At 48.6% G+C, this 23397-nt stretch overlaps 2 protein-coding genes across 5 annotated transcripts in view; both read right to left on the reverse strand.

The window, feature by feature from the left end:
* Positions 1-366: 366 nt before the first annotated feature.
* On the reverse strand, positions 367-20039 carry ERLIN1 (ER lipid raft associated 1). The gene is given in 13 exon segments (XM_055810529.1): positions 367-4102; positions 4104-4247; positions 4440-4519; positions 4836-4925; positions 5479-5570; positions 6614-6672; positions 9427-9500; positions 10616-10741; positions 11643-11704; positions 17494-17540; positions 18079-18160; positions 19393-19516; positions 19952-20039. Coding segments are annotated over 12 exon segments (1092 nt in total). The 5' UTR covers positions 19506-19516; positions 19952-20039; the 3' UTR covers positions 367-3979.
* A 103-nt stretch (positions 20040-20142) lies between these two features.
* Positions 20143-23397, reverse strand: part of CHUK (component of inhibitor of nuclear factor kappa B kinase complex) — a 31599-nt gene continuing 28344 nt past the window's right edge. For all 4 annotated transcript variants that reach the window (XM_055810360.1, XM_055810370.1, XM_055810379.1 and 1 more), the window contains 2 exons: positions 22525-22624; positions 20143-20626 (listed from right to left, as the gene is read on the reverse strand). In XM_055810360.1, the coding sequence (XP_055666335.1) occupies positions 20600-20626; positions 22525-22624 (127 nt within the window). In that variant the 3' untranslated portion in view covers positions 20143-20599. The remainder of the gene's footprint in view (positions 20627-22524; positions 22625-23397) is intronic.

Consider the following 23397-nt stretch of genomic DNA (forward strand, 5'->3'; position numbering starts at 1 on the left):
ATTTCTGCCAACCACACGAAGTAAAGCTGCCACAGGGGCTGCAGGATGCTGCAGAGTCCCTGTGACCCCCCGGCACACAGTACCACTGACTCCCAGCTGCCAACAGACCCCAGGCTCGCGCTGTGACCGAAGACTGGCTGCCATGACTCCCACCACCAGCTTGGCTACCATCATCTTGGTCCAAAACAAAAATCCATGCTTGCAGGCAACATCAGTCCCTAAGGACACTGCTCCCACCCAGCAGCACTGCCTGCTGGGGAAATGCTCCTGCACGGGTAGCTTGCGAGCAAGGCGGCTGAGGTGGGGACCTAAGGACATGTCACACCTACAGTGACAGTGGCCCTAGGACACACAAAACCACCAAGGCAATGGTAACAAAATAATTTTATTCTGCTTTATCAAAAGAACTTAACACTGTGCATGTAAACTTGAACAAATGCATCATGTTTCTTTAAAGAAGGTGCAGATCCAGTGGTAGACCCCTTTAGTCATGGGACCACACAGGCCTTTTGAACAGAGAAAAACCAGTTCCGTCCCATGTTCCTGGTTGCAACTATGTTCCTGCTCTGCAGCTCCCAGCTCAGAGAAGCAAAGCCCAGACAAGGGTGTCAGAGCTGTGGTGATTCCCTCCTCTTGCATACCTACTCAGGCTTCTGAAGAGGTGGCTGCGGAAGCAGAGAGGGATAGAGGCTTTTGCAGAAGGCACTGAGCATCACACACGTGTTGCTGCAGGACTTCAGACTGCAGGAGCATCCCCCAGTGTCCCTCAGACCACACGTGTAGGGTGGCTGATGCATACCCAGCCACAGCAGGATGATACTTAGCCAGAATGACTGCCACCAATGGCAAAGCCATGCACCCACCTGGGTGGCCACAAGGAGGCCCAGCAAGGTTCAGGTCCACACGGAAGCAGCCCTTCCTTTACCGGCCTGGAAGGCCTTCCTGCTCCCTGCACGGGGATCTCACTGTGATCGCTGCAGGAAAGCTGTGCGCTGCCTGGTTATTGCTTCTGGTGGTTCCCCTTGTGCCCTTGCTTCTTCACATCTGCAGGCTGGCAGAACCTACCCTGTCCAGCCAGCATTTGGTAGCATGGGTAGCCAGCATGGGTAGCCAACCTACCCACTTCCAGCCATCAAACCAGCCTTTGATGCCAGCATTGGGTAGTACCCAACCCCAGTGAGTGCCACAAGGAGACAAGTCTACATCCCCTCCAGGAGTGCTTCTGTTCTATAAAGCCTGCCTTTGTCTCCAAATTCAACCAAAGTCGCTGCTGCTGGGTGAGAAGAGGCCGTGTTTCTGCCGCAAAGTGCCTGCTGCAAGCTGGCAACACCAAACAGATGGAAAGCCAGAGAGATGCGACTCCACTGGCTCAAAGCCCTTCCCACAGGAGAAGGGGGACCTTGCAAGTCAAACAGTACTTCCAGGAGACATTTCAAACACCACAGCTATGAAATACACTGCCATCCCCTCCCTGCCCCGGCACCCTTCCCCTTGGAAGGGTACTGCAGGGTCTAATGGGGCTAATGCTGTGCTTGCCTGCTCCTCTCCTACTACATCAGCCGCATGTTTCAGCTCTGCCTTGCCTGATGGCTGAGCTGCCTTCCAGCACAACATGCAGACATCCTTCCTGCTCCTCTGCCCACCAGCATCCTTTGAAGGCTGCCCTTTGCCAGAAGGGCACCGTTTGCCCAAGCCTCTAGCAAGTGATGACACAAGTTTCCCCATGCAAAAGCTCAGCTTAGTACTCCCCAGGATAGGCTCTGCCAGGCACATGGCTGTGCCACATCCCCTGTGCACCAAGCATATACAGCAAAAGCAAGAAACCTCTCCTCCTGGCAACAGCAGTTCCCTTCCTCTCATCCTCAGAGCACAAGGAAGAACACTCATGCATGACCTACCCTGAAGCTAGCATTGGTGCTCAGCACCTTCAGCTAGCCTCTCACTGGGGCAGGGTCCTGGTCCCTGGCTCCTGCCACGGCTGGGTTTGAAGAGGAGCTGGTATCCTGGAGCAGAGCACCAACTGGGCCTTAGGAGTTTGCAGACAGACGGAGGAAAGAAAGACCACCTGAAACTGCTGCAAAGTCCTCCACTCATGTATCACCCCAGCTGGCCAGCAGCAGCAGCAGGAGAGGCAGGGTCAGCGCACCCCTGCTCTGCCCCAGAGATGGAGGCGGCAGTCAGGGCAAGAGCTGAGACAGCGTAAGGCACCGTACGTTACCAAACTTCCTTGAGGAGAGACACCGCCATCCTCCATGTCAAGCCTCACAGGACAGGAAAGCAGCACTGGAAAGCCTGAAGCCCACACAACTCGTCGGGGGAAATCATTAGCAGAGGTGAAGCACAGGCCATTTGTTTTGGGTTGAACGTTTCACCAAGGCAAAAGCTAAGCATGTTCCTCCCCTTGCCATAACACGGCAGATGGTGCCAGCAACAGATCTCAACACCAGCACCAACTAGCTGAGCGCCCAGAGCGTCACCACCAGCCAGCCTGCCCAGTGAACCGCGCCAGGGCCAGGCACTGCACGCGGCTGCACCCAAGGGGACAGGAAAGCAGGACGGACGTACAGATATCCCAGGCTGGTGGAGGAGAGGCAGTCTCTGAAAATACGGTGGGTTCAGAGGCAGAGAGTGCTACCAGCTGGGGAATGGCATTCCAGCTCAAGCAACTTGCCAGTTGCTTCCCCAGCCATCATCTGGGATCATCACAGAACTCAAAGAGAAACAGGTCCTAGAAACAATCACGTCCTTACTGGCAAAGGTGAGGACAGAGGAAAAGAGGAAAGCAGGTCGTACCAGCAGATTTCCCCCACCCCCTGAGCATGTCTACTTCTCACCCTGCAGCAGCACACAGGGAGCAGGGGTTGGATATATTACAACGCAAACCAGAAGAGCAGATCATCCTGCCAGCACCATTTGTGAGTTAAGAGCCCCGCAACGCAGCAAAGCCTGGCCACTGATGAGAGGACCAGCAACAGATTCCCCGCCATGGCTGTTCAAGGACACGAGACAAGGTCCCACTCCTTCTTGGGGCAGTGGATTTTGCCCAGGGGAGCATCAATGCTTCACCTGCTTCGCAGCCGAGTTGTCAAACATCTCATCTGCCACAGAGCGGGGTCCCTTCACTCTTCTCTTCCCCTTCACTTTGCCAGCAAGGCAGAGCAGTGGAATTTCAGCCCCCTTTCCCTGGTGAAAAGACCTACAGGGAGGCTGGGGTCTGAGCAAAGATTTCCCAGCTCTGTTCCCAACTGTCTGCTCGGAGGTGCTCCACGCACTCTGAAATCTAGTTTAGGATGCAAGGCGAGATCCAGCCACCCAGCTGAAACATACTACAGTCAGTCACAGGCAGCTAGCTTTTGCTTGGAGAGGGGGAGTTATAAAAGCCCATTAGAAATTGCTTGCTCCAGGTTGTTATCTAGTGCCACTGCCTACAGGAAAGAAGATAATGGCTATGCAGATCCTATTCAAATAACGTATTCCAAACCAAACCACTCCTTGCCAGGCCTTGACCTGAGGAGGAACACACAGCCTCTGCTTGACAAGGAGAGCCCACTCCACTGGAGTCCTTGAGGAGCGTTAAGATAGTGTTGGTAGAAACACGTTTCAGAGTCCACAAAGCAAAGCTTCATCGGCAGGACGAAGGAAACCTCCTTGCTCAGCCTTAGTGAGGAGCACTGGGGAATGGCCAGTGTGCGGCAACATAGCACTCAAAGCTACATCTCCTAGCTCCAGAGTAATGCTTGCTAAATAACTGCACCTGCTGCGGAAGGCTTTCCTGGTGTCTGTCTTTTAATATTCCAGTATAGGTATGTTAGTACAGGATTATCCCTCATTTGGAAGCACCAGTTTAATAGGGGAAGAAATGGAAGAGGCAGAGCACTTGCAATGTGTTGCTAGAAGAAAATCAACCCAACTGCCACCTATATACAAGGTGTCCAACACGCGCTGCATCCGCCCCACCAGCACAGGGCACCATCCCCATTCACAGCTGGGCTAGCTGTTGAGCTGTACCGGCTGGCTTTCTATCTCTGTCAGCCAGTGCTTTCCTTTGCTCTGAGGTGGCTTTCTCCAGAGGTCTCTGGGGCCTCCTGTGAAGGAAGGCTGGTTTCTTGGGCAGTCCTCACATTGGCTTGTTGGAAGGCACAGGAATCCAGAAACACGTTGGGGATGCGGTCACCAAAATACAGCTTGCTGTTCGCAGCTATTGCTTGATATTTCATTAGTTCCAGATACTCAGGAGTAAGTTTCAGCTACAAAAAGAGAAACCAGAGACTGTAAGAGACAACTTTCTGGGCACCACATCATCAGATTTCATCTCAGGCAGCTGCTTCCTGGGTTGTGGGCTGTTATGTGTTTTTCCAGTGCTGCCCACCTGATCCTAATCTCCTGTGCAGAGGAAAAGTGTGAGCAAGTCTTCTTCTGACCAGCTCTCAAGTGCTCACCTTGTTGGAATCAGCCAGCTTCTGAGCAGTATAGTACTCCGCATCAGCTTTTGCTTTCTCTCTTGCTAGGAACGCAGCATCTTAACACAGCAACAGAGGACAGACAGGAAAAGAAGCATTAGCAAGTGAACAGTCACTAGCACCTGAGCCTTCGTCCCCTGGGGAAAAGCTGAGCTGTCCCAGGTGTGCCCATGGCACAGCCCGGCTGGCTGTGTACCTGCACTGCTGGCTTCCCGGAGAGGTACCTACAAAGGGGAGAAATGACCCCAGTGCATAACCTTGTGCTACTGCACCTTGTATTGTTTTTGCAGGACAGCAATGCCTATGAGCCCAGTCCTGAGGTTCTTCTGTCTGCCACCACCCTTAGCTAGAAGATGACCCCAGCAGCACGGTTACCTTCAATCTCAGAAATTCGCTTCTCTGTTTCCTTCTCCATAATCTTCTGTTGATAGTGAATCCTGGCCACCTGAGCAGCCTTCTCTGCCTCTGCAATCACAACAGACTCAGCTCAGATACTCACTTCTCAGGGCTTGAGCATCAGCACCCTGACCCCAGCATCTGGTTGCAGAATCTGCCACACAAGTAGTTTGCTCTCTGCTGCCTACCCCTTTCTGCTTGGACCCTACAGTGCCAGTTTGTACTCTAAGTGATACAGTTACAGAAAGAAAACACAGTGCTGATGTTTTTAGAGTTGCACTGGATGACATCCCTTTTACAAGTGTTAAGTCCCCCTGGCACAGGGACATCTAACTTCAAGCCCAGGCAGTTTTTCTGGCAGGGCTGTTACCTCTTGGCCTGCCGCAGCAGGAGCCCCGCTGAAGGACAGAGGTGTTCACTGCTGCGGGGAGGGAGGCGGGACATAGACACTGCCGCACAAACACTCACACTTTCTAAGTGACTGTCGGTGCAGCCTGGCCCTGCCTCCTTCAGGGAGCTGTCAGCAATGGAAGACAACATCCTACCCCAGCTTATTAGGGAATGTAGGAATAGAAAGTCAGTCTGGCCCCCCATCTGCTAGCACTCCCAGCTGGTGACATACCAATGAGTGCTTTCTTCCGGTCTGTCTCTGCCTCCTTCTCTACCACTTTCTGCTTCTGGGCTGCAATCAGCAGCTTAGTCTTCTCAGCCTCCCTGCAGGGTGAGAAACGTTTATCACAGGGAAATGGAGCCGGGGAGCAGCTCTGCAAACCGAGGCATGAAACGCTAGAGGCACAAGAAGCCGGTCAGTTGCCAGCACCATGTCCTCATAGCCATGAGGACTAGTTCTGTTTGCAGCTCTATGAGCGCATGCGTAGCCAGCGAGTTAAAGGAAGGGGTTATTCCCCCTCTCTCTTTGGCACTGGCGAGGCCACCCCTGGATGCTATATACAGTTTGAGGCCCTTGGGATGTTGAGTGAGTCCAGCGCAGGCCAGGGTGTGCCAAGAGGCTGAGGGAGCTGGGCTTACTCAGCTGGAGACGAGGAGGCAAACGGGGATCCAACAGCATCTCCGCCTGCCCAAACGGGTACTGGAGACACCAGGGTCAGACCCTGCTCAGAGGGACACAGCGAGAGCCCCAGAGGCAACAGCACCAGCTACGGCATGGGAAAACCCAGCTGGGCCGAAGGAAACAGCCTCTTCTCGTGCAAGTGGGGTGACCCTAGGATGGAGCCTGAGCAGTTGTGGATCCCCATCCCCAGGGATGCCCCGACTTGGCTGGACACATCCCCCAGTGACCTACTGCAGCTGTGGCACTGGCCCTGTTTTGGGAAAGGGCTTGAACAGGAGATCTCCATGGGTACACAACAGACATACAATTCTGCAAGTCTGCCAGAGAGGAGCTTATGGATGAGACATCAAGACCCCTGAGCCCTGAATTGAGTTCCTGAGTCTTCTAACAGGTCCTCTATAGCACACCAGTGTCCTCTATAGCACACCAGTGTCCTCTACATTAGGGAGTAAGAACACAGCCTTGATATGGACTGAGCAGCTGTCTTTGTGAAGGGCTGAACAGCTTCAGGGTGAAAGAGCTATGGAAATGGATAAACAGAATGCACAAATGCACCTAGCCAAGCACACGCTGACTAGAGCTCACCTTTCACCTTCCAAGCATCAGGTTAAGAGCTTTCTAATAGCATTATGCCTGTTCTGGATGCTCAAAACCAATTCATACGATTTCATGTACAGCTACTCACATTAGCTCAAAATTTCTTCGAATGGCTTCTGGGATTTTGGGTTTTGTAACACGCACGGCCTATGGATAAAAAAAAAAAAGTGAGTGCACTTTAATTTAAACATTTTGATGCAAGCTGTGTAACTAAGAAATGTCTTTGCAAAACCAGGCTGTACTACTCTAGACATCTCCACATTGATCCAAGACCACACATAAAGGTTCACAATCCTCTTGTACAACACAGCTGAGCACAGCTGCTCTCACAGAGGTGCCTTACATTTGTATTTCCCATCTTTGTACCTTTTATGGCACCTAAGTGATCAATTAAGGCCCGTGCAGTAAACTGGCTAAAGAGGTCCACCACCTTGGTTAGAAGCAGCTTAGTTCTCCATTGCAAAGACTCTTTGAACATCACCAGACAACACTTCCCAAAGTACTGCTCGACAAAGGGGCTCACAAACGCAATGAAATCAAATTGCAGGAGTAAGACTTGCAAAACAGAGACAGGCTACAAGCTCAGGAGCGGATTTCCCAGGGGAAAAGCTTGCAAAAGTGACATGCAATGAAAGACATAGTGGTGAAGACAGGGGAGAGCAGCAGGGCATGGGTGGCTGCTCTTGTTGGCAACTGTGGATCACCAAGAGTTACGTGCATGGCGATACTGACACAACACTGGTACATGCCAGAGACAACTGCTAAGCTGCTCTGTGGAGGACTCTCTCTGAAATATGAGGGGCAACACCTCCAGGAGCAGGACCAGGAGCTACTGCTGTTCAACTGGCATGCTGTGTGGCTCATTACTGAGCTTTGGGAGATGCAGATTGACAGTCCACAACCCTCCTGCTCCACCTTCACTGTAGATCTAGTGCCAAACCTGCTGCTTCTCTCTGGGGTCAGTAAGTCTGCAAAGAACTGAGGGGCTTCCACAGAGGCGAATGGGGTATGGAAACATCCAAGCAAGTCTTTGTACACACAGAAAAGTTGTTTCAATGTGACAGGCACCCCGGTCCTTGCAAACACCATGCCTGGGCAGAAGGAGCCAACCTATCATTAAAGCAAGACACTCATTTGGGTTGGAAGGGACCTTCCAAGATCATCCAGTCCAAAAACCTCCTGCTATGGGCAGGTAGCTCAAAGCCCTGTCCAGTCAGGCCTTTAACACTGCCAGGGATGGGGCATCCACGACTTCTCTGGGCAACCTGTGCCAGTGCCTCACCACCCTTATTGTACAACATTTCTCTCTTTATCCAATCTAAACCTACCCTCTTCCAGTTTAAAACCATTGTCCCCTGTCCTCTCACTACAGGCCTTGCTAAAAAGTCTTTCTCCACCTTTTTTATAAACCCTCTTTATATACTGGAAGGCTGCAATAAGGTGTCCCTTGGAGCCTCCTCTTCTCCAGGCTGAACCTCAACTCAGCACTGGGATGTTAGACCAGAATATCCTTCAGTGAAAGGATTTTCTAAGCTGCCACTAGGAGCTAGGCCTCTCCAAGTCCCTAGAAAGTTACTGCATAAGAAAGCTCACCTCACCAGCCACTGCAGAGCGCACAGGAGGATATTCTTTCTACCTCCATAATACCCCCCGCACCAAAACAAAGATTAGTTTTGAGAAGTGCCATTTCTCCAACACTGCAAAGATTCCTCTGTAATCAGGAAAGCTGCCAGGTCTGAAAATCTTCATTAGCTTCATCTTGTTCAAGCCAATGGCTCAATCTATTTAATGGCTCAATCACCTACTTAAATCTAGTAGATGGAAACGCTACTGTGCACTGTCGATATTGTTAACAATCAAATGTTAACATTGGGACACACTGGGACTAATTTGCTGTGCAACAGCTTTGCAAAAAAGAGCATGAAGGAATCAAAACACAAGCTGACTATATGGCAGCATCTTTTCCCTGTGGCCATGAAATCCAGCTCCACCCTGAGCTGCACTGGCAAAAGCTCAGCAGCAGGCTGAAGGCATTTTTTATGCCCCTCTACTTGGCACCAAGGAGGCTGCATCTGGATACTGCACCCAGCGTGGGGAACCCCATAAAAGGGCTACCAAGAAAGTGGAGAGTGCAGCTGAAAGCCACTGAAATGGCGATGTAAACACTGCAGAGAATGGGAACAGGCTGACGGTACGGGACTTCTTCCCTCCTGTTGACCCTCCTCAAATTCGGGGGTGACATTTGCCTATTTCCAGTTATTAGGGACCTCCCTTGACCACTGTCATCTTTCAAAGTGGCTTCACAATGGTATGGGCCAGCAACTCAGCACCCTGGGATGCACCCCACCTGGTTTCAGACTTCTGTGTGGATCTGCTCAGTTGTCCTCTACTGTGGGTAATGCTTTACTTCTGCAGACTCTGCTGCTAGGGTAAGGAACAGGGAGGCCCAAGGGCAGATCTTGGCAGAAAGAAGTCAAAGGTGTTGAGTACTTCAGTCTTTTCCACATCCTTGGTCACTATGTGACCCTGCTCCACAGCTTCCTTGGCCTTCCTCTTGCTGTGGATGCACCTCAGAAGCCCTGTGTATTGCCCTACACAGCCATCATTAGGTCCATGCGTAGCTGAGCTTTGGTTTTCTTAACTCTGCCCCTGCACTCCCAGCTCACTGATCCCTACTCCACCTTTTGTGAGTTTCCTTTTTGCTTTCCAGCTCAGTCAGGAGCAATTTGTTCATCCAGTCACTGTCATTTGGACAGTCTTCACCTGACAAACCTCAACTCAAGGTTCAACTATTTCACATTATGTGGAAAATGGAAGCAAGAAAACCTCATCAATCTGGTGAAAGGTAAGCAAATTAGAGGTGGAAAAAAAAGAATAATTTTTGTTAGAGAATGAACCTACCTGGATAGTGAGACCTGGTGCCATGACATTGAGGTCCTTCTGCAGGGCCAACTTCAGATTCTCATCTATCTGATCTGTGTTTGGAGGACAAGAGAGAGACTGCTTAGCTTATCGTCTTTTCTCCAACAGCTTATGTGGCAGAGTGTCAGCTGGCCTTGAAAAGCAGGTGTCTCTATGGTGTAAGATAAAGATGCTTTTTGAGATCATTCAGTACCTTGTTTCCCTTCCTATACCGCCTGGAAAATGTTCCTGAAAGGAGAGCCACACACTAGTGTCTCTAGAAAGTTTCAGCTATTGATGAACTCATGGTATCTGAGCTAAGGGCAAACGCTTTCAGCGTCTCAGCAAGAGAAAGCACCCAGGGCCTGTGGTGGCAGTCCCTTCCCTTCACACCAGCCCTGCTGACAGCAGCAAACTCTGCCTTAAGCCTCTAGTGACCTGCAGGATCCAGTACCTGCTACTGAAAAAATGCATTTTGCCACTTCCAAGCTCCAGGAAGATCTTTCCACAGAAATGGCCAGTTACGAACAGATTAAGCTGCAGGTACTACCAGGAAACTCCCGACCACAGGTATTTGGCAAGTTTGAGTACAACATTCAAAGATGTACAGTCTCTGACAACCTTTTACCTTCCTGCTCTGCCACTCAAGAAGGAACAGGATGCTGTTATGTCTTTGCTGCTACAGGTAGGATCCAAGCAGATTTGCTCGTTCCTGAACCACTGCTATTCCCTTGTGAAAACACTAGAGCACTGCAATGAACTGAGAGCACATCCCTTCCGGTCTCACTTGCTAAGAACAGCCAGAAGGAAGCTTTTAAAATAAAAATGTCAATTGAATGACAGAACAGGGGCCTAAAAGTAGAAGTAGACAAGACAAAACCATCATCATAGTGAAGGCAAGGGGCACAACTGCTCGCACAAGAGCACAGTGGCTACTCTGTGCATCCAGAACTCAGTCCTAAATGGAAAAGGACTGAAATCAAATTCCCACATGCAGATGTGGAAAGGCAAAGAAATCTGAATCATTAAAGTTACACGGGAAGTGGCACATGGATATATAGGGAGGTGGATTCTAGACTGCAACTCCAGCCCAGCGGCTGTTGGCTCACAGGAGCCTGCTGTAACATATTCTACAGCACAGGGAGATTACACAGCCTTTGGCGGGTGCATCCAGCTGCCATCCACTTACCAAAAAGCTCAATGTATACTTCCTGCAGGGTATGGGCACTGCAGAACTGATTCAGCTCATGATGAATTTTATTGAAGATCAAGGTCTTATCGTAGTCTGCAGTGTAGTTTCTCACAATATCATACACTGAGGAAGTAAGCAAATTATCACAGGTCACCACCGACATGTATTGCTTTCTGCAATGCCACAACCACAAAACAACAGCTCACAGCATTAGGAAAGTAGTGCAGCACTGGGACAGGCGGGCGGGAAATCTCCATCCTTGGGAATTTTCAGGACTTGGCTGGACAAAGCCACAGCTGCTCTGCCCAGCTGTTAGCCAGAAGCTTGCTGTGAGTGGGAGGAAGGTCAGAGAAGACACCTGCAGAGATCCCTCCACCAATGCTGCTGGGAACATATGACTTCAAAGAGCAGAGTAATTACAAGATACACTGCACAGTCCTGTTTTATGATCTGCATAAAGAAATGAAACAGTAAAGCCTGTCCAGGACTTGCATGCATAGGAACAGATACTATTCTAAAGTAAAAACAAGTATCATTCCCAAAACTATGACATGAATTCACTCTTCAATGCCTCAGTAACACTAGCGTTTTGCATTAAGCTATGCTGCTGAAAAAAAAAGCTGTATGGGTGAAATAATCTGGTGAAGTAAGAAGGTAAGAGGCTCCTACACAGGCTCTGCTTTTATAATTTTCCCAGGAACTGAGCTGGCAAGCACCTGGGGGCTCTGTCCTGTATGTTTAGTTACACAGGTGGTCTCCCCTTCAGCAGCAAGCAATAGGATCGAGCACCTATCACATTTCTAAGCGTACAGGGCAGAAGCAATCCTAGAATTTATCTTAATCTTTGCAAATCTGTGGCTTTTCAAAAAGCTTGCAGACACATGCATGAAACTCAGTGTTAAGTACTGGGAAACATAGGAATAACAAGACACAGAAAATGGAAGTCTTGCAAACGAAGACAGAGCTGCTACAGGATGAGTGAAGACTATCACAGTACTGCTTGTTGAAACAGGACAGGAAATACCTGCATACGGTGCCAATTTATTCACAACTTCTATTCGATCAATGTAGATCATAACACCGCCACTGTAAGTGAAAAAGAGAATTCAGGAATTGTTACTGCAACTGTTAACAGTGGTCCATATTTAAAGCAAAGTCTTCTTTATCCCTCTTTTACTAAATGCTACGAAACTTTCCCAGAATAATTCTAACTTGAACATTTTGCAATTAGATGGCAGCAAATCCCAGCTTTGTACAGACTGGTCTCTCTTTCTCTCTCCATAAATCAAAAGCATGCTCCAGCAAGTCTGCAAAGCACTTTCACTTCACTTTGTATTCTACCTAGCCAGCAAAAGAAGAAGTTTTTTGACCAGGAATGTAGCTGCAACTATCAGAAAGGGGGAGTCCACCATAAAGAAGGGAAGGCAAGAAGGACAACAGATGACATCTGCAAGCAGCAGACCAGACACAAACTGCAGATGCACCACAGCTCTTCTAGGCAGTAAATAAATAGAAAAGCCCTTAGTTTACATCCACACATTTACCAACTCCAGCAGGAACTTGACAAGAACCCTGTCAGAAAGGAAGACACAAAGCATGTAACAGACTTTAGTTTACATTCCCTGCTTCAATGTCATGTCGCAAACAGCTCGCCGGTAACACTGCAACTGTGCACACACGCCCAGGCATGTGCACTGTCAAGAAGCTCCATACATCTCACCCCCAAGGAATCATGCACTGCTGGACTAGCAGAGAAAAACAAGAGGGAATCAGAGGCAGGGCTTGATCCCAGCCTGTGCTCTTACTGAAGTGGCTTTCAGCAGGTCATGCCCACCCCTAGGTACCTGTGACACCAGAGAAAACCACAAACTACAGTGAAGAAAAAAGCCTTAATTTTCAACAGCTCTTAAATCTCTCAAGAGTGTTTATTTATAAAGCACGATACTCTTGCAATTTTGTTCTCGGGGCAAAAGCAAATCACAAGCCAGAAGCTTTAGCAGAAACTGTTTATAGAGACAGCTAATCTCCATAAGTGGACCTCCCACATTTCCAAACTTGGTGTCTGTGATGTTTGAACTCCAAATGTATCCCCCATGACAAACCCAGTTTCTTACTTTGCAGATCTTAATCTCAGGCAGATGAAAGCTAAGCCTGCAGAAAAATCACCTGAACTTGCCTGTGTCTGTGCTCTTTAAAAAAGCTCTCCCAGGCACAGCCTGTGTTCACTCTGCAAATCTACCTGCTTCATGGCAAGCTATGAGCTAAAAAAGTTGGTGACGGACTGAACTTGTCTGCTGGAAGGGAGAAGCCAGCAGAAAAGATAGTGGTGGTTTAAAGAGAGACTTATTTCCCAGTGAGATACTACTATTAAGAGTATTCATCTCTTTTCCACTCCAGATTTCTCTTTAGGTCATGGCCATTCTTGCCGGCCCTCTCTCAAGAACCATTACTGTTATTTTTAAAGAAGACAGGCTTATGGATCCTTTATAGGTATGTCAGGCTGCACAAGCAGTTATAATGGTGCGGGGTTATGTGTTTTTCTCCGTCTCATCTGTTCTGCGCTCTGCCCCACCACATCAAATCAAATGGCTATTATTGGAAATAATGTCCAACAGCATTCCTCAAGATCTTCTGAACCAGCTCTCATCCTCCTGATTTGTTCTAGTCACCTTATGACATCTCCAGCAGGGCAGGGAAACCCAGCTACCATCTTGGGGTATCTCTAGATATCCCGGTGAGGAACCAAAGCAGAGTGCGTGGGCTTCTTCCACCAGAATCTCCTCCACTGCACATCTTTATGCTGGGGTCCTTCACACTTAAATTTTACAAGGATCTTAAAAGGACAAAGAGAGCACCTGAGACAATCTGCCTCCTATGCAGGACTCATTCACAGCCCCTTACCACCTCATGCACAAGAAAGGCTGGCACCTCAGACCAGAGAGGACTGCTTGCTGCCTGACTCAACCAACACTGCCTACAGCAACCCTGCCAAGGACCTCAATCAGCACGGGGCACAAATGAATTCTATCAGTCCTGCTGCTGGTCAGACAATGACTTAGAGGAAACACGTACTCAAGAGCCCAAACATGCTGGCCACCTATTTCCCCACTGAGGGCTTAACGTTAAACGAAGCCTACAAAGAACTTCCACTGTGTTTTCCATCCATCCACCCAGCTGCTGGACCCATCATCTCTTCATATTGTGCAGTGGCGATAGCTCTTGACCATGCCACTGTAAACACAGGAGCCAAACTGAACTGTAACGCTGATGTTAAAGTGAGCACCTCAGACAAACCTCCTCTCAAACAGCCTGGTCCAGAAGATGTTAGTAATTCCTGGGGTGCAGGAGACAGCAGCCTGGGCAGTTTTGGGACGCCTGCTCTGGCAGAGCACCATGCACTGATTCGGACCGATTAACATACCTGGTTGACCTGCAACTGTACAAATCCTCTCATCATCCACAGCTGTCTTCCCTGCCCTTTGGCATCTACAGCTTAAATGCTGGCTCAGACAATGCTCTTTCCACTTCAAGAAATCACTACCGTTCTCAAAAAATCCTTGTTTGCCAGAGCCTGCTTCTTGTCAGATGCAGATCCAGTGCAACACACCACCGCAGTTGCCACAGCCTTTGTAACACTGGTGTCTGCAGCCTCTGTGAGGGCTACTCACACCCACGAAGGTGCTCGCTGCAGAGCTGCTCATGGTGCCGGTCAGACAGAGCAGCACTGAGTTGAGCAGTCTCTTTGATTGGGGAGAGAGGAACAAGAAGAAATCCATAGGAAGTCTGAGAGGAGGATAACACGGTGACTATGTGTACCTGGGAGAAGTTTAAGCACGATTAGGAAGCAATGCTGCCTAACTTTACAGGACACAGTGAAAGTGTACGGGGAACGCTACAGGAGACTAACATACACTAGCAGGCATTTCAGTAGACCTTTAAAAGCTTCACACATTTCAGGATTTTAGCTTAGGCCAGGACAGAAGACAAGGGGAAAAAATGAAGAATGTTGCCATAAAAAAGGGGCCATGAAAAAAGGCAAAGGTTTAACACATTGCTAGAGCTGAGCACAAACAAGACCAGACCAGGTTAGGCAATCAGAGCATGTAAAAATTTGGCTTAAAGGTCAGATCTAGTCTACAGAGATACAGGGATTAATGCAATATATCCAGTTGCAATATTCATGACGTTTTTCCACATAACTGGCTAACAAACAGGTATCTGTCCGAGAACAGCATTCCTCCAGTGCTCTGTTTCCATTCCTGCCAACCATCTGCAGCAGAAGCACAAGACGATTCTCGCACCTTTGCAAATAAACATCTAAAGCTTGATCAGTACTATTGCTTGGCATCCTGGCTATTTACTGTTTCTTGGCATTGTAAAAACCTGCACGATATTTAGCACAATTCCTTCCAGCTAAGTTTGAAAGAAAAATGCCACTTACATAATTATCTCATGCATTATCTGCACAACACTATTTTCAACCTATTTATAGCATTCCACAATTAACATACCTGTGAGTATATTCATTCTCAATTAATTCTTCAAGTCAGTCCTTTGGAATACTTTGCGATTCTAAAACTAGTTTATCAGACTGATTTTCCATCACTTTTTAGAGATCAGCAGACCTGCCATGAGGAAACTGCTGAACTTTCTGAGGAACTGTGTGCACATTTTGTTGTTGGGGAAAGCCAGGTACCTCGGACACCAGAGACAATCCACAGCCCTGAGCAGATACATATTCCACCTGTTGTAATGAAATGGTTTTCGTCTTTGAGGTGACAGCTGTTTTATGAAAATCAGTCATCTGGTCCCAAAGTATTTTAAAATCTGCATTTAATGTATTCATTTAACACTGTCAATTATAAATGGGACAGGTAAGGCAGAAATTGGGGGTAGGACACCCACACAACCTTCAGAAGCTTCATAATGTGGATGAGGATACAGGGAACAGGAATATGAATATGGTGGAAGAGAAACCCAGCCTTTAAAATCTGATAGTTTAATAATCAATTAAGGAAATTTAAACTCTTTAGGACCTATTGTAATGAACTCTGAACTGGGATAGTGAAATTTCAGTTGATTCATTTGTTATTTAAAAGCTAATGTTTTATTAGGGAAATGTGGATTCAAAGCTTTGGCATGGAGCAGCTACAGACTTTGATTCCAAATGTACCAAATTTCAAGGCTCCTGCAGTTAACACCTTAAAAACGGAAAGGGCTACTGGGACCTTTGGTCTGAAGTGTACTCAATTATTAACCAAGAACTGCTTCACCAGCTGTCTGGTGTTTTAAAGCATGTTTATTACCTGTAACTTCACAACCACCTGTATTGCACAACTGAATCCTGCAATGCTGAAATGTAACAGGAATTTAATGAACTAAAAGTACAGAATTAATCAGAATATTTAGCTCCGAAATCACAGACGCACAGAATAGTTGAGGCTGGCAGGGACTTCTGGAGGTCATCTTGTTCAACCTCTCTGCTCAAGCAGGGTCAAAGCAGCACAGTTAAATTTTGACTATGTTAGCACATCTAACATGGTTAAGCTTCAGCAGAAAGCTTTTCTTGGTCTGTTGAGAAGGCCTGCAGGACAGCAGGACACCATTCCTGGCCCAGAGATGTGATGCTGATTTACAATGTCCAGCATGTAAAGTATTACTCCTATTTACGCTATTTATGAGCTAAAAGTTGCCACTAAACACATCACTAAAACTCTGCTGTGGCACAAAAACTGTGCCATTTAAAAGGCATGGATATAGAACATAAGTCTTACTCCTCCTTCCTGCAATTATTTTTCACTTGATCTAAAAGCTTTACCTGACCCCAAAGCCCTGGCTGCAGCACTGAACACTAGCATTATCTACAGATACTCCTGAAAGAGATTAGAGATCCAAAACCAAAACCAGCCAGGGCCCACGAGAACTTTATGTTAATATTTAAGCTCAAGTGATGTCTGATACTATAGGAAAAATTCCAAGAACTCATTTCAATAAGGGCTAAACCCGATCAAAATTAACTCTGCTTTATTAATGCTGCCACTAATGTTCAACTTTTAATTTCAACGTGGTCGTTATGTGTCGTCATTCAAGTCATACTGAATTATTTTTTTTAAACAGAAATATTGTTGATTACCCTAAAGCTAGAATACAAGAAGAATCACCACTTTTGTTTTTATCCTGAAGAAACAATTTGGTCATCACTTTATCTTGTGAATGAACCAACACAACAGGATCTGCAACCCAGCTGAGTTAGCCCTCTCCTGTTACCACTCTGCTTGTTAAAACTATACAGATCTGTGCTGACAAAATAATCAGCTTAATTATGAAGCAGGGAGGTGCCACCCATGCATAGGACTCTTTATTCTTTCTCACTCTCTCTTTACATCAAGTGAAATGTCAATTCCAAAAATGCTCAAATGATTCCAGAAGACTGATTTTCTCGAGTTGTTTTCAAAATAAACCATCTCCCATCAGGATTCCCATTCACCATTTACTTTTGCCCACTGCTGGGTTGAGCACTTTTATTCGCCATGAGATTCAGACCAGAAATACCGCAAAGCAGAGGGCAGATCAAAGCACAAGCAATGGACTATCAGAGTAACGGAGGGAAGGAACCAAGAAAAATCCAGAGAACATCACTAGAAATGCAAATACCCTCTGAACATCAATGTCAGCAAAAGCAAGAGTGCTCCTCCCCATACCTCCTGCTCTTGTATTTCTAAGTACAACGTATACACTTACGTTTGGGACTTATTTTAGGCCATGTGTCTTTACTTTTCAGCCTCTGTGTCACAGCACTGTAAATGGCTAGCGGCAAACTACACAATAAGAGTGCCTCTACGCATCACCAGAAGAAATATAAAGGAAAAACATACCTTGTCCCACAAGGCACATTTTTCACTTCATCAGTCTGCAACGTCGTCTGAAATAAGAAGACAACCAGTGCTCACAAAACAACTCCCATTCTCCAAGGAAGATCATGCTGTGCCAAGACTCACAACCGTTACAAGGGAACACGGAGCCAAAAACATGCCCTCTGCCTCCCTCCCGGCTTTTGCAGGTATGGGCAGATAGCAGACTTCTTTTCAACTGCCTTTTGGGAGGTCGAAAGGCAGCTGTGCTCATTTCTCTGCTCTCAGCTCCTGCAGCACTAAGACCTGCAGCTCTCCTAGGAAACAGCTAGGGCCACAGACACAGACTGTCCTCCCAGAGCAAGACATCTCCTGTCCCTACTGACACACATGCACGTTGCGGAGATTCCACCAAAAGGACAAGTCTCAGCACACAGCTGGGCCTGGCACCCAAGACAGAGGGAACCAAAGACTTCCTAGGAGCTGCTACTCTGACTATCACATTTCCGAGCCCCTCTGCAAACGCCTTGCCTGAGTCACTCCCATCCAGCAATATCCCTACCAACATCTGCTTCCACTCAGCCTCTTCCAAGATGAGAAGATACTAACCTGCACGGATTTGAACGTGGTAATGAACGGGAGCATGATGTGGTAGCCTGGTCCGCTCGGACTAGTTAACAATGCACCACCCCTACAGAAAGAGAGAGACATGGGGAAAAGGCTCAAGCAACTGGAAAACAGTAAGTGCTGGCTTTGAGAGCAAGCAAGTACATTCAAACTTCCAGGGGTCACAGCTATGGCAGCGCACATTACATTATTCATCTGCACCAAATTTACCACCAACTCCCCTACAAAAGGGCTGACTGAGTACTATACTTGCCTGCTGCAACTCAACAATCATTTGATTATTAACACTTAGAGAAGGCAGATATTGCAATGTTGCAATGACGGAAGAATTTAGCAAAGAGCTTCAAGACCACAGATTTTCCTCTCTAAATAGTTCACTGGTAACCATGGAAAAAATCCAGCAGTTGATGTGAAACTGCTAGCTTGAATTTCCACAAGGCATTTGGCACAGTCCCTTACGCAAAGCACAAAGGAAACCTGCAGTCTCTTATGGGGAATGGCAGGGGGTTAAAAGACAGGAGACAGAGGACAGCTCTAAGCGACTGATCCTTGGCATGCAGTAAGGTCTCCTGCAGCGTCCTTCAAGGGCCCGTGCTGTTCAACACGCTTGTAATTAAAGGAAAGAGCAGCACAGAGGAAACTGGTGGTGAGTGCAAAGGACAGAAAAGACAGGACAGAAATATAGCAGAAAGGGAAAAATAACGCAGAAAGGCTGGTGTTGAACTGCTCTATCCCTTTATTGAAATCTGAAGCAAAATTTAGTCAAGAGGTATTTAATGACTGTAACTACTCACTGCTGTGGACTGACAGTGAGTTGCTCTACAGACGCTACTCAGCGCAGCTCTGAGCCCCGAGCCCAGGAGAAGACTCATTTCAAAGCAACAACGAAGCAGGCACTGCCAGTCCTGGGACAGAGGTAACAGCCCTCAAGGTAAGAGGGAGAGATCGACAAACACGACAAGAGTGGACGGACCAAGAGCTTCGGTCCTCTAAGCTTCCAAATCTAAACTGTGCCCCACAAAAAGGGAGGAAGGGGAGGGAGGAGGAGTAGCTGAGCATTCAGAAAGACCAAAGCGTGTAACAGCTCTGCCCGGAGCCAGGCTGGCCAGGCCCACGCCGTTTCTGGTGCGAGAGCAGAAACAACAGGGCCTGTGCCCACCTGTGGGCAAAACACGGAGGGAAGCACGGGAGAGCAGTCACCTCCCGAGGCAATCCGGGGCTAGGGATGGGGCCCAGCTTAGAGCGAAACCCAGGGAACGCCACAGGAGCCGTGAAGGCGCCGGCAGGGAACAGTACCTGTAGTACACGGCCAGGTGCCCCTCCTCGACCCTGTGGATGGAGGAGTACAGGAAGAAGACGAGGAGTCCCATGGCAGCTGCAACTACGGCTCCCGCCTGGGCCATGGTCATCCTCGCATCACCTGCGGGACACGGACCGTCATCGCCCGCGGCACCCGCCGGGTCACGGGGCGCCGGCACCCGCCACCCGCACCCAGGTCTCCGCGCCCTCCCCCCGCCGCGGCCCCTCGGCCTCCGAGTCGGGGAACGTCCCCGAGGCGCCCAGCGGACCCGACTCCGCAGCGGGGCGGCGCCGCCTCCACGCCAGGCTGCGTTACCGCGGCACGGTACTACCGCGGCGGCGAGCCCCGACTGACGCGACCCCCGGCGCCGGAGGCGAGGGCGCGGGCACACGCGCTGCACCGGGGCTGCCCCGCCCCTCAGGCCGCTGCCTGGGCGGTGGCGGCCCGCGGCCGGACTCCCCACGCCGCCCCGGGGACCGCGGCCCGGGGTCCCGCCGCCGCTCTCGTTCGCGGCCCGGCCCGGCCCGGCCCCGCCCGCCGCCGCGCGCCCCTCACCTGCCGCCGCCGCGCGCCCACGTGCGGCCGAGGCCCCGCTCCCGCCCCGCCGCGCACGCGCACCGCCCCCCAGCTGCGCGCGCCGCGCGGCGCCCGCCGATGGCGTCACGGCGCGCCAGGCCGCCGCCCTGTTGCCCGGCAACGGCGTGAGGGCGCGGCCTACCCGCCCGCGGCGAGGAAGCACCCACAGCCTCTCCACAGCATTTATTGCAATCGACTCTATTTAAAATATATATAATCTATACATTCATATTACAGACGTGAGCAGGCGGGAGGGCCGGCGGCAGCGGGGCCCGGGCCCTACAGCAGCTGCCAGCCTCTGCCCTCCCACTGCCTGCCCAGGCCGCGCAGGGCCGGCTGCCCACAGTGCCCCGTAGGCGAGGGCAGCGGGTGCCGCGGGTGGCTCCAGCACGGGGGTTACTCGTTTAGTCGAAAGCCCAACTAGACAACAGCCTGCAAAACGCTGTTTGGTGCTGCCAGTGGTGTATCTGCCACCGACCATCACACCTTTGTGATCAGCTCCACTGAGGTTTATAAAACACAAGGTGATGGACGGACCAGTCCTCTCCAGCTTGTCACATTGAAGGCCGCCAAGCCACCTCTCAGCACACAGGCACTTTGCAGACAGCAGCACATCAGCTCCTGCAGCTATTTGAGCCAGCTCCAATCAAAACTCTGAAAGAAGCAGCAAGGAGACAATGAAGTGCAGGAAATGGTATTGACTGAGTATTTCCAAGGTGGTGACCAAGAGACACTCTGTACCCAGAATCTCTCGCTTCTCAGAGTCATGTTTATCTAACAGCTGAAAGTAATCTCGTAATTTCACAACTCTGTTTGTCCCCAATACAAAAATCCCCCGTACTCATTGCAGTGCTCAGGCATGTCACAGACTCTACTCACTTTGGAAATTATGCTTTGTGTCTGCACAAAACCTACTGTGTGGTTTCCTAGTGCACCAAGGGACCTAGCAGTAGTGCAAGACCACAAATGAAAAAGAAAGGCTCCAAGTCAAATGTACACAAGAATAAAGGTTCCTACGGTTATTCATTCTTTTTTCCTCTGTTTCTTCCCAAGTGAATCAAAGAGGATAAATCCCATTTTCTGCTGCTTTCCTTCTGCCTAACCTCTGTCACCTGATGCATGGAAAAGGGGAAAGAAACCAAACGTAAAAAAACAGATGATCTATAGAGCATGATTCCACAACAATTAATAATCTTTCTGGGCTAAGACATGCCAGACAGATGCTGCACCTTGGAATGAGATATGGGAGGTGACAGAGACATGGATGATTAGCAGGTAAGAAGCCAAGTCATATAGCTTCTCGCTGATCTCCAGCCACAGCAAGGAGACAAGACAGGAGAGATTGTGTTACACAACTTAACCCTGTCAGAATGGAACAAAACCAAACAAAGCGTTCATCAACCAATGGATGAAGACTGGGGTATGCATAATTAAGGCTCTCCTCCCCACTAACATAATTACTTTGCCTTAATCGGTAGTTAATTTCATTTACCCATTCACACTGCTCAAGCCCTTGCTATTCTCTGCAACTCCTACTAGTAAGTTTCTATTTCACCATCCCAAATAACTTAGTGAACTGAGAGTTTACTGGAGTTACTATTATTCATAAACATTATAACATTAAAAGGTTTATGAATTAAAAGAGCCCCATTTCATCAACGGCCTCCATTTCTGCAACCTCCTGTTCCTTCATATTTCACCAGTTACAACTGGTACACAGCTTCAACTTTTTTATCCCATAAGAATGGAAGTTATCCCTAAAGAGACCTTTAAGCTTCTTTTTGAAAATCCAAGTTATGGCATATCAGTGGATCTTTGACTTCTTTACAGGACTGCAATAAATTTGTGAGATAATCTCATGCTAACAGAAGCTGTATCGACTCTTCTCCGTTATAGAAAGGTCAATCTACATGTTTAACTGTCCTTTTCTCATTGTATTTATACAGGCGCTTCTACGATACAGCTTCTAAAATCAGCTGAGAGCCCCATCTAAAAGACTGGTATTCTGTGGTGCTCTTCATTCTTCTGTTAACGGGGCTCTTTTGAGCAATAGCTTACTGGCCTAAATTAGTGTTCAGGAACAGTTTCAGATTGCATCAAAACATCTGGGTGACTGTTACTTTTGTTATTTCTTGCTATTTCAAATACCAATTCGTTCAGAAAGTCATCTTAGGAGTCTCTAAAACTCCACTTCTGCCACAGGGAGAGCTTCACTTAATGATCAGGAAAGGGCTCTGGAATTGGAGAACTCTGCCCACTCCAGTGCAGACACATATCGCGGCTCTCCCATTGACAATGCAACCAGCATTCAGCGGAAGGCGCCACCAGCCAGGGGGGACCCACAGACCACTTGGCTAACACTAGCACCAAGCGCTACCTTCCATAAGGAGCGGCATGCTAACAGAGTCCAGGAGGGATGACAGACATCACATGCCAGACACAGCAATTCACACCATCATGAATGACCCCATTTAAGGAGTTCTCCACACCCCTAAATGACCCTGCTGTGACTCTTAAAATTCAGGTCCTCAGACATACATCAACAGACTTACCATCATGCTGCTGTTCTGCTCCTGTCTCACCTCCTGCAAAATACTGCTAAACAGTTCGAGGTAATTCAGATTCTCTTCTATCACATGGGCAAAATCTTCCCTGCAGGGAAGGGAAGGCATAAGATGGCAGATGTAAAACACAAAGTAACACCAACACCAAAAGGCTCTGCACTGGGGGAAAAAAAACCCACAACCCACCCAAAACCCAAACAACCCAAAAGAATAATTTACAGGAGTTCTCTGCAATCATAGGAGCTACCTTGTAGGGCACAAAAACATGCCTTGAGGTGGCATCCTGCAGACCCCCACCCTGGAAGTTTGGATCTGCACTCCTTCTCTACACAGACTGCACAAACCACACTGAAACTCAGCCTTAACAGAACCTAGGAAGTGAACTGAGTACAAGGGGCCTGAAATCACTGCCTGCTCCCCATATGGTTTACAACTATTGAATTTTTGTACAGTGCCTTGTGCAGTGAAGTCAGGGTTTGAAGAGAAGCTCTGAGGCAACCTAAAGGCACCTTGCTCAGGAAAGCACCTATTAAAAGGTGAACACCCCACATTACTCAGGCAAAATTTGCCCTGCTGCAGCAGACAGAAAAGAGGAAGCAGAGAAGGTTGCTCAGGGTTTCAGAGAATTCAGCTGACTTCCAGCAACAGCCTGCTTAGAAGATGTGTATCTTCAGAACCTTGGGATTTCCCTGACCACCCAAAAAGGAACAGATGGCCAAATGGTTTGATGCCAATGTTCACCACCCATGCCCTAGCCCCCTGCCAAACCAGCACTGCTGTGGATAGAGGGCTGAGCAGTATACGGGGCACCTTCCCTTCTGTTATGCTGACCGTAAGTAAAATTGCTAATGAAGTAAAGAA

The sequence above is a fragment of the Falco peregrinus genome, chromosome 1 (assembly GCF_023634155.1).
Source record: "Falco peregrinus isolate bFalPer1 chromosome 1, bFalPer1.pri, whole genome shotgun sequence".
NCBI classification, from domain to species: Eukaryota; Metazoa; Chordata; class Aves; order Falconiformes; family Falconidae; genus Falco; species Falco peregrinus.